A 10,530-nucleotide genomic window follows, 5' to 3' on the forward strand; every position below is an offset into this window, starting at 1 on the left:
TTTTGGGGAACTGCTTATGGTGTTTGGTTGGAGGGCGATTCTGTATTTTAAGCTAAAAACACTACTGACTTGTTCACAATTTTTGGAACTGAACTGATTTTGGAAACTCTACCGACGTTTCATGACTTTATTGATGAACTGATTTTGAAATCTAAACTATATGTTTTATTTATGCTCTATTGGAACACATTGAACTCTCTAGCTCATTCCTCCAAACTTCTCTCTTTTAGATATTTTGGATAGACATCCCAGACATGACACTTGGAGAATCGACACATTAGTACATCAGAGTTGCATTTATTTTGGATGACATGTGCCTATATTTTGAAAATGTTGGTTTTTTTTTATTTATACTACCTTTGATACTAATGTTAAAATATTTTATTTTTATTTAGTCCTTACGACGACTTTTATTTACTGGAATTGAATTTTAATATTATCAAATCTATTTTAAAGATGTTTATTCGAAATATGGTTTTAAATTATTGGAAATGTTTTGGAAAATTTTATAGTAGTCTGTTAGATCTGTCATAACACATAGTCCGGATCTAGGGGTTACACTAATTATTTTTTTAAAATAGTTTAAAATAATTATAAATTTATTGGTACGAACCATGAAGAAGTTGAAGAAGAAAAGTAGAGGGAGGCACGCAACATGTTAGCGTCGGACTCTCCTCGCATGTCCCAATCCTTTTTGCCATATATTGCAATATTTTATGTCACTTAATTTGTCTTTTGTTCTTATCAAAGTCAGCAATTGATTAAAATGAAGATGGGATGCCGTATCTCTTTAACATCAGGATTCAAGATTATGCTTCCATGCTGTGATTATTTTTGGAGATTTCCTATTAAAGATATGGTGTGATTTCACTTTGGTTATATAAGATTTTCATTACTTAGAAAAGATTTATTTTTAATGCAACCGATGGAAGTTGCATTAATGTATTACAACTCAAATTTTATAAGTTTATCCAAATTAACTTTCACCATCTAGAAATGTATTTGTTTTAGGCGATTAACATGTCAAGCACGCACAATTGAACTAAGCAATGCTCTTTGACTACAACTCCTCTAATATTTTTAGAAATGCTAAATGTGTCAAGTGAGGTTTTAGCCCTCTCGATTTTATAAGTTTATTTCAATTTAATTATTTGGATTTGGTCTCAAACATGGAATGATGTAAATTCTTATACATTTTGCCATGAAATAGAGATTTGACTCAACGGATTGAGTCAGTTTAGACCAAAGTGTCCAATGTAAGAAAAAATAAAAATATTCCAAGTTAATGTTTTGGTTGGTGAATAGATTTACTTGCTTTCTACTTTTTATTTTTAACTATGGTGTTTTTAATAACTTAAACATTACTAAACTTTAGCATTAGGTTTATAAGCACTAATTTTTATAACATATTTGTTTATTTTAACAATGATAATTGGATTTTATTAATAAAAACAATAGAATAAATCAGAATTACAACACATTCAAGCATAAAAAGAGAAATGAAGACAATAATCATAAAGAAAACTCATACATAAAATAAAAAATATAAAGAAACAAATAAAAACATCTTTCTTAAGAAGCATATTTATTCATTGAATTGAGGTAATTAAAGATGTTTAACATCTAACCAACAATCAGTTGGTCTAGTGGGATGAGACACTAGATCCCTTAAACAAGATTAGGAGTTCGAATCATGGCGTTTGCGAATGGAGCAAACTGAGTTGGAAGGGTCGCCCTCGCCTCTGCAGTACCCGATCTAGATTAGTCGGTCAATAGATCGGATACTAGTGATTAATTCAAAAAAAATGTTTAACATCTCATCGCCGATACCTTTTTTGAAATAGTAAGACTTTTAATACCAAAAACAAGGGCTAGTATGGGCTTATGAGAAAATGATTAAATTGCTATCATTCATTTGCAGTTTGTATCACTTCTCAACTAGCCTACATTCCAATAATTGATGAGATAGGCCTCAAAGTTGAAATCCATGATTTGCCATTTTAGGCCCATCTTATTTATGGGTTTCCATTCTTCTTATTCTTCTTTTTTTTGGGTTGGATTGAGGGGGGGGGGATAAAGAAATATATTAATCCCAACATATTAATTATGAGAAAAGGATTCTGTAAGTTCCTTACATAGAACTGCAGAGCATAGTTTGAGATTGTTGAATTGATGTACATGTGTAAAATGCTATATTTATGTATTTAAACATGGAATCCATGTCAAATGGACTAAAAAGAGAAATCAGTAGGGAAGCCATTCAGGAATCCGAAATAAAGAAACTGAAACAGCGAAGCGTCAGCCATGCATGATGCTGGACAGATGGAAATGGATTCCACTTCAATGAAAACTCAAAATCCCATAATTCTTCTCCACCGCTCTTAGAGTATGTGGAATAACCCACGTTGCCGTAAAGCAGACATTTTTTATTTTGTAATCCAGCGATAGATTTAGATATTTGAATTAATAATTCATATCCCTATAAGCAGTGCGGTTCAAATAACGAATATTCGAAAAATGTTTATTCATATCTAATCTTAATATGCAACAAACATTAGTTTTAGTATTCATATTTATAATATCTAAATTCACAAAAATAAATCATCAATATATGAGAATCTGGGTTATTATGCTTACACAGTATTCATAAATAGTGGTGTTCGGCAACAAGAGACTTTAATTGAATTCATGAGTTAAATTGATATTATATTTAAAGTCTAGGGTCCAAATGATATTTTATTTAAAGTTTAAGATCAATATATTATTCTGTCTAAAGTTCAATGATTGAACTAAACTCTTTTGACTATCATGTCATGTCATTATACTAACATGATTTAACGATGCAGTGATCAAAATGTAACAATCGATAACGTAAGTAATTAAGATTTACTAAATTGATAATATAAGTGACCAAAACATTATATTTTTAAATTTAGTGAATAAATATATACAGACATGAAAGGAAAGTGATCAATGCAGTAATTTACCCTAATATAAGAAGAGTACAGACGTCAGCTAAAACCAACCCTCTTAAGCCTTCAGCCTAAAAAGCTTTTTTGTAGACCGAACAGGAAAGAGGGACAGAGAGAAACAAAGAGTGTTTGAAAAATGGGGATCAACGCCGTCCTCGCTAATTTCCAGCCTAATTACCTCCTTTTCCCTTCTTCTAGCTCTTCCGTCTCCTCCACCGTCGTCGCCACCCCCACATTTCTTCATCGTTCCTCCTCACAGCAAACGCGTTTCTCTCCGCCGCTACTTCACAAAGTAACATCGTTTCTCCATTCGTTTTTCTTCTACTTCTCAGCGTATTTGAGTTTGCTTTTATTGATCATGCGTTTATTTTGCATTCACAGCAGCAAGTTTTTGCAACTGCTTCGTGTCGTAACGTTAACGAATCTAACTCTCCTTTTAAGAGTGCTGTTGTGTTATCCGATTCTTATTGGTGCGTACGTTTATTTTTCACTTTGATGATTGAAAATCTGAAATTACATGATTAAATTTGTTCAATTTATTGCTTTTTTTGTGTTTATATTTTACATTTTTGCTCCTTCTCAGTTGCATTTTTTAGCTTTGATTTATAAATCAAATAACTTTTTTTCAAAGTTATAATTTTGCTAAAAATTGAAAGAAAATTGAGTATTAGCAGCTATGATTCCTTTGTTTGGTGTTTATTCTTATGAAAAAAGAGAGTATTTAGAATTGCATTGGTTGCATAAGAATGCGGCTGTTTTCATTAATTAAAAATATTTTGAGTACAAAATTCTCTCTTGGAGAACAAAGTGTTGCGCCATATTGATAGACAACAAAAACGCTTTATGAGGCACATTTGAGCAGTCGCGTGCTTATAGGCAGATTGGGTAAATAGTGAAACAGGGAAAGCATTTTATACTTGTTTTCTTAAAGAGTTCTCTTCTTATAGGCATTATGGTATTGTTAAATTTTATCTGCTTGATTCTTTTGATCCTAAATGGTGTTTTTCTTTGTTCTTCTGTGCATGTGGCTCAACTATGTTAAATGCAGCACTGAAACATCTGAATTAGATGAAATAGACTGGGAGGATCTTGGATTTGGCTTTATTTCTACTGATTATATGTATATGATGAAATGTACTCAAGGTGGAAGCTTCTCCGAAGGTGAATTACAAAGGTTTGGGAATATTGAATTAAGCCCCTCATCTGGTGTCTTAAATTATGGGCAGGTCACATTTCTTAACTTTATGCCTTAATTTATCTTCATGCTTTTGCTTGTTTTTCGTTATGCCACGTGACCATTATGGCTATTTGATGGTTGCTGTTCAGTTATCATGTAGCTGTGCTTATTTGCAAATGCATTCAAGTTAAGCTAGTCAAATGCCTATAGATGTAATGCGACTCCTTTCACCACTTTTCCTCTAAAAGGGAAAAAGAAAGCTCATTGTGCATGATATCTGCTCCAAGATAATTGATGTTGGGGGCATAAATTTATTTTTAGTTTATGTCTCTAGGGGTTATTTGAAGGTCTGAAAGCCTACAGGACAGAAGATGACACTATTCTTCTTTTTCGTCCTGAGGAGAATGCTCTTCGACTGAGGCAGGGAGCGGAGAGGATGTGCATGCCATCACCCACTGTTGAGCAGTTTGTGGAAGCTGTAAAGGAAACTGTCTTAGCGAACAAACGTTGGGTAACTAATGGTTTATATTTGAAGCATGAGTTTGGTTTGCAATTGGCTTTACCTGTTTTATAAGTGTTTTAATTTCTCATTTCAGGTTCCCCCACCAGGTAAAGGTTCCTTGTACATCAGGCCATTGCTCATGGGGAGTGGAGCTGTCCTTGGTCTTGCACCTGCTCCTGAATACACCTTTCTTATTTATGTCTCACCTGTGGGAAATTATTTTAAGGTTTATTACCTTCGTTGCTTGATTTTTGGTCATGCGTAAGCTTAATGAAATTTTCTTTTCTCTACCCAAGCAAGAGTGATATCTTATCTGTATAATATTAATTAGCTTTAAGGTTCTTCTTACATGCTCGTCTACACGTATATACACTGTAACTTGGAAGGTTTAAAGGTTTATCTCCCTATGTAAGCTTGGAGGAAAGATATTAGCTTGACTTTGTCTCCAAAGTAATTTTATCCTGAAAGTAGTATAACACATTCAAATAGAAAAATGAAGTGCTACTTTATCTGGAATATTGTCCTACATGCAGATATCCTTATTGTGTGAGAGATTGGTTTCACCCTAAAGTTTCATGATTTGACACACCATTATTTTAGGAATTTTTGTTGGCTTTGTGTTTAAGCTGCCATAGATGAGTAGTCGATGAAGTTGGTCTTTTGTTTTCTTCCATGTGAGATTAGCAACCAACCGTGATTGTGCTCTGTTTCGTATAAAATCCTTCTCCCTTCTGTCATGTTCTTGCTCAACTGAATGTTCCTAATTTCAAGCTATTAATTCTCTGTTTGGAGGTATAATCATTTACATTTTTTTTGGTCAAACATTTGCATTAGGTTTACTCTTTGGAATTCATTCAGTCCCCTTGTTTTGAGAATTTTAGCAAACCGCCATATGATGATTACTTATTCACCAAGATTTTTATACTATTCCAGGAAGGTGTTGCTCCAATAAATTTAATTGTTGAACACGAACTGCATCGTGCCACTCCTGGTGGCACTGGGGGTGTTAAAACTATTGGGAATTATGCTGCGGTAAGCTAGCTTTCTGGTTATTAGCAAATCCCTTTACCAATTTATCTGCCTTTGACAGTTGAATTGATTTTGATAGTGGAAAAATGAGACTTATTAAAGTTCCGCAAGCTAATGTGCCCTTTATGTCATATATAGGTTCTGATGGCGCAGTCTGCTGCAAAAGCCAATGGATATTCTGATGTCCTCTATCTCGATTGTGTTCACAAAAAGTATCTGGAGGAAGTTTCCTCTTGCAACATATTTGTGGTGAAGGTATTCGGTCAGCTTATCTTTTGGTGGTTAATGTTGTTTTCCCCCCAAGCTTTGTTGCATTACTCATCATAAAGCGAAGTGTTAAAATCAATCTTGTCCATTGTGCTTTATGGATACCGTTGCCTTATTATCAGTACTTCATAACCATGCTTTGTCACTGGATGAAGCTATGTTATCATGGTCTCCTTGCTTTGTCTTCATCCTGAATCATCATGTGATGCACTAGAACTAAAAATTCTGGGGCTACCATCATTACAATACTGACTTTGACTGAACGACTCCTACATATAGCTGTGGCACTACTGCTACTTGTTAGAACTTTTACTTTTTTACTATGATGTAGCTGCTAAGAAGAAATCTATATCACTAAATTCTTAGTTCAATCAATCATTTAGGAAATTTTGTTTATTATATATGCTAAAAATTGTGACCTGGCCAATATGGTTATGTTACAATTTAGTATTTGTTTTCTGCAATTTGTGAATGCTGTGATTTTATGGTGTTTCTCGATTAATTTTTGCTTCTTAAAGAATGGTTACTTGTCACTTCGAATTACATTTTAGTGATATAAATAATCTCACGGTGGTTAATTTGTCACTTCAGACTGCATCTTAGTGATAGAAAGGATGTCTCTAAGCGATCACTTGTCACCTCGAGTGACAATTATGTTATAGAGGCACTTGTTAATAAAAAAAATCGTTCAACTTTCCAAATCTCTGAACTTGGAGAAAACAGGAAAGTCGAGCGAGTTGTTTTTCCTTGTTTAATAAAATTTCTTCACTTGTGTATAACATCTGAATATATTGATAGGTATTCTGCAACACTGTGATGCAGTTTCTTTTAATTACATGGATGTTGTCCACTGGATTGAGTTGATAAATTTCCCCCCAAATTTCTTATTGTACAATTTCATAATGGTATCATATCTGCTTCAGTGAGTATTTAAGGGAGTTCCTTGGGTTACTTCTTAATGCTTATCTGCTGATGATGCAGGTTGAGGAACGCCTTGTGGAAGTAGATGAATTGCTTGATGCAGACGAAGTTTTCTGCACTGGGACAGCAGTGGTAGTGTCACCTGTTGGCAGCATTACTTATAAGGGTAAAAGGTAATTAATAATTTTGCATCTACTTCATTTTCAGTTTGTCTCCCATTCTTTATCTTTTGCGGCAAATGGAAATGATAGGTATGCAGCGCTTATTAGATACTTTTTCACGGGGCCATTATTTTAGTAAATAAAATATTAACACTTGCATGAAAAATTAGGAGGATGAGAATACAATCTCCAAAAGGCCAAATACATGGAAAGACGTAAAAATTGTTGAAAATGCCCATGTCAGATACAAACCTGTGTCCAATGAACTCGAATCCAAGTAACATAGGGAGTGGCTGTAGTTGAGCTTTAACTTGTTAATTTTACAGAAAAGCTGTGGCAAATTAAATTTATTGTAAAATAATTTTAATGTGCAGGGTATCATATGGATTAGATGGTTTTGGGCCTGTTTCACAACAACTTTACTCCATGCTTACTCGAATCCAGATGGGTCTTATAGAAGACGAGATGAACTGGACTGTTGAGTTGAGTTGAGTTGAGTTAGTAATACTGTAGTAACGTCTGGTTTGCCTTCTATAAAAACATCACCGCCTAAGGTAAAATGTCCTTATTTTCCTCCTCCAGTAGTATGTAGACAGTTTTTCCTTTTTTGGGCAATGTCGGTCAGAATTTTCACTGTTTTTGCACTGAATAATGTAGTATCAGAATTTTCAAGCTTTTCAAACTTGTTAATTTCGAAGCAGGAAACCAAAAGTATTGCAACCAAACTTTTAGTTGTTTCATTGGCTTGAAAAGAAAAACTTGGAATTTACTAACATTGATAGAAGAATCAAAGATCCAAGAATGGGGTTGCGATTAAATTTCATGTTGCAAAATGTTTCTTTTTCAATAATTGATGCGCCTCACGTTGTTTGCTATGGTTGTTTCCCATTAACTATAAGAAAACACACTTCGGCCTATGACGGTCAGTTCAAGTCAGAGCTGGCCAAGTCCAACCCACATCTCACTCTATCAAATTGAATTTTAGTTCTTTAACTGCTGCTTCTTGCATTCATGCCATGTGTACAATAACTATTGTAGAATTTCTAGTCAAATTTTGTAACTCAATTTTGATTTCACTCCTCTTTTGGTCATTAAACTTAAAAAATTAATTTCATCACTCAATTTCGTTTTTTTTTTGGTCAGACGTCAACTGTTTTTTGATCACTCATACATTAAATCAGAAATGGTATGGTATTTTATAATCTTCTCAACAATTTTATCTTCTCTATGGTCACTCCTCTCTGCTATTAGTTGAACATTTTTTTTATGTCGGAATCATTATTTAAGTTCCCCGTGCCATCAAATCCCATTAAGAAAATTGAAATATTTTAGTTGAAAAGATTAAACTGTAATTAAATTTATGTTTTTGAGTTATTTTTGTATACAATATTTAATTTATTTAAAATTCTTAAATAAAGATTTATTATAATTCAAATATATTTGCATTCGTGATATTTAAGATATTGAAACACTAATAATATTAATAACAATTGAATTAAGATTCAATTAATAAATTTAGAAAATTATTTAATCAATAGAAGGCAATTGCAATTTTATTTAAACTTCACTGTAAAACTATATAAAGTGTCTTCTTAACATCTTGATATATATATAACATTAAAATGAACTTTCAAGTTCATTCAACCTCGGAATCGAGTCTAATACAAGTATTTTTTTTACAATCCAACCTAGATCGTATTCATCACGATTCATAGACGGTTGAATTTGTGATGAACGATTGAAGATGAAATAACAAAAACACCAAGAATATGCCCTCAACATTTTCCTTTGATATAATTTTCGTTTAAAAAGTCAAAGATAAACTGAAAGTGAAGACATTACGAGAAGGAATTGACATGTGGAAACGGTCAAAAAAATTATACTAAAAAGAATCCAAATTGAATGACAAGAATGTCAAGTTAGCAATAATAATATTAGGGTTTTTCAGCAAATTCTCTTTTCTTTCTTCTTTTGACCATTTAAACACATTTTTGTCCTTTATCTAAATTTCTTCCACAAATCTTAAATTAATGCAAAAGGAGAGAACAGCAGTGTAGCTGACTTGCTTTTCAGGTTCTAGCTCGTGGAGAGAAAGAAGAAAGTTTCAATCACGATCAAATGCGTAGAGTCAGTCAACATGCCATGCATGCATGGCATATATGGTTCCAGATATCTTGCATGGACCCAATTTACAATGCTGTTCGACTAAAAAATATGACAATTACTAGACCAGTCTTCAAAAATTAAATTTAAGTTCATGGTCTAAACAAAGCATTAATATTTGAAATAATTCCAAGCTTTTAACTCATTGAGTTCTATGCAATTCGAGCGAAGGTCAAAATTATAAATTTGTGATATTCTTTTGAATAAACAATGATTTAAGACGTTAGTTATTAATTTCATTTTACTTCAACGGTTAATTTCTAATAGCATTAAACATATTCCTGCTAGTATTAGAAATCATATAAAAATAACATGCATAAAAGGCACCATGACAACTGTCTTTTAATTAAATTGTTCAAAGCTTGAATTGCAGTTAAACTTATTTAACAAGTTTTTAAACAGGGACAAATATCATATTAATTTGATAAAATTATATATTAAAATAAATAAATACATTCATTTAAATTTATAAATTTAGTGATTTATACAAATTAAAATTATATATATTATTATACATAATTAAAATCTATATATCATATTATGTATATTAAATTAACTATTTGTTTTTATATTTATCCTTTGACGCGGTAAAAAGAGAAAAGATCATCGAACTTCAATTCCTAGGTGTTACAGTAATTTTATTTAAAGGATAGAAGAAAGTTGTATTAAATTATTTTTAACTTTTGATAGTGATTCCTTCGCATGTTTCTAGAAGCGATGCATAATTTTCTAAATCATTGTTTGATTTCTTAAATTGTTTATTTTTATATTATTTAAAAATTAAAAATATAATAATGGTGGATGTTGAGATTTAAAACTTGTTAAATATTTAAAAAAATAGTTATATGAATTAATTAGGTTAAAATGTCTAAAAATATATCATACAGTTATACAGTTGGGATATATTTGAACAATTATTATAATTTATGAATTTTATTAGAGTGAGAATTGATATAATTACATGTGTAGTTACACTCTTTAATTTTATATTTAATATTATTTTTAAATTTAAATATATGTAATAATGTAATTATAATTTGTACAATAAAATAGGATATTAAAAATTACAATGTAATTATATTATGTTATTCAAATATATCAACATAATTAAATTTCTTATAATTACACTCATATGTAATTACATTGTAATATCCAAATATACTCTTAAACTTTATCACTTTAAAAATAATTAGATTGAATAATATATATATATATATCAAAAATAAAATATTTTATTTTTATTTAAAACCTATATAAAAGTATGAAAAATCAAATTTATAATAACATTATTAGCATTTTAAAAGCAATTTATAGTTCTTTTTAGATTAATATCGAAAT

General features: G+C 31.4%; 1 protein-coding gene across 2 annotated transcripts; it reads left to right on the forward strand.

Annotated features, from left to right (window-relative positions):
- Positions 1 to 3,044: 3,044 nt before the first annotated feature.
- LOC120125614 (branched-chain amino acid aminotransferase 2, chloroplastic-like) lies at positions 3,045 to 7,665 on the forward strand. 2 transcript variants are annotated; one of them, XM_039144002.1, is made up of 9 exons: positions 3,045 to 3,264; positions 3,354 to 3,442; positions 4,021 to 4,198; positions 4,484 to 4,660; positions 4,746 to 4,877; positions 5,585 to 5,683; positions 5,819 to 5,961; positions 6,883 to 7,041; positions 7,404 to 7,665. In XM_039144002.1, exons 1-9 carry the CDS (start codon positions 3,109 to 3,111, stop codon positions 7,519 to 7,521), a joined length of 1,251 nt encoding a protein of 416 aa, XP_038999933.1. In that variant the 5' UTR covers positions 3,045 to 3,108; the 3' UTR covers positions 7,522 to 7,665. The 2 variants fall into 2 exon arrangements, with proteins under 2 accessions (XP_038999933.1, XP_038999932.1); XM_039144001.1 differs by lacking the exons at positions 6,883 to 7,041; positions 7,404 to 7,665 and having other exon boundaries at positions 3,357 to 3,442; positions 5,819 to 6,022.
- Positions 7,666 to 10,530: the final 2,865 nt, after the last annotated feature.

Source organism: Hibiscus syriacus, unplaced genomic scaffold (genome assembly GCF_006381635.1).
Source record: "Hibiscus syriacus cultivar Baekdansim isolate YM2019G1 unplaced genomic scaffold, ASM638163v2 tig00110435_pilon, whole genome shotgun sequence".
In the NCBI taxonomy this organism is placed as follows: domain Eukaryota; kingdom Viridiplantae; phylum Streptophyta; class Magnoliopsida; order Malvales; family Malvaceae; genus Hibiscus; species Hibiscus syriacus.

Coding starts and splice junctions, on each gene's coding strand:
- LOC120125614 (XM_039144002.1), top strand. CDS start 3,109: ATGGGGATCAACGCCGTCCTCGCTAATTTCCAGCCTAATTACCTCCTT. Junction 3,265..3,353: donor CTCCGCCGCTACTTCACAAA/GTAACATCGTTT, acceptor TTGCATTCACAG/CAGCAAGTTTTTGCAACTGC. Junction 4,878..5,584: donor CTGTGGGAAATTATTTTAAG/GTTTATTACCTT, acceptor ATACTATTCCAG/GAAGGTGTTGCTCCAATAAA.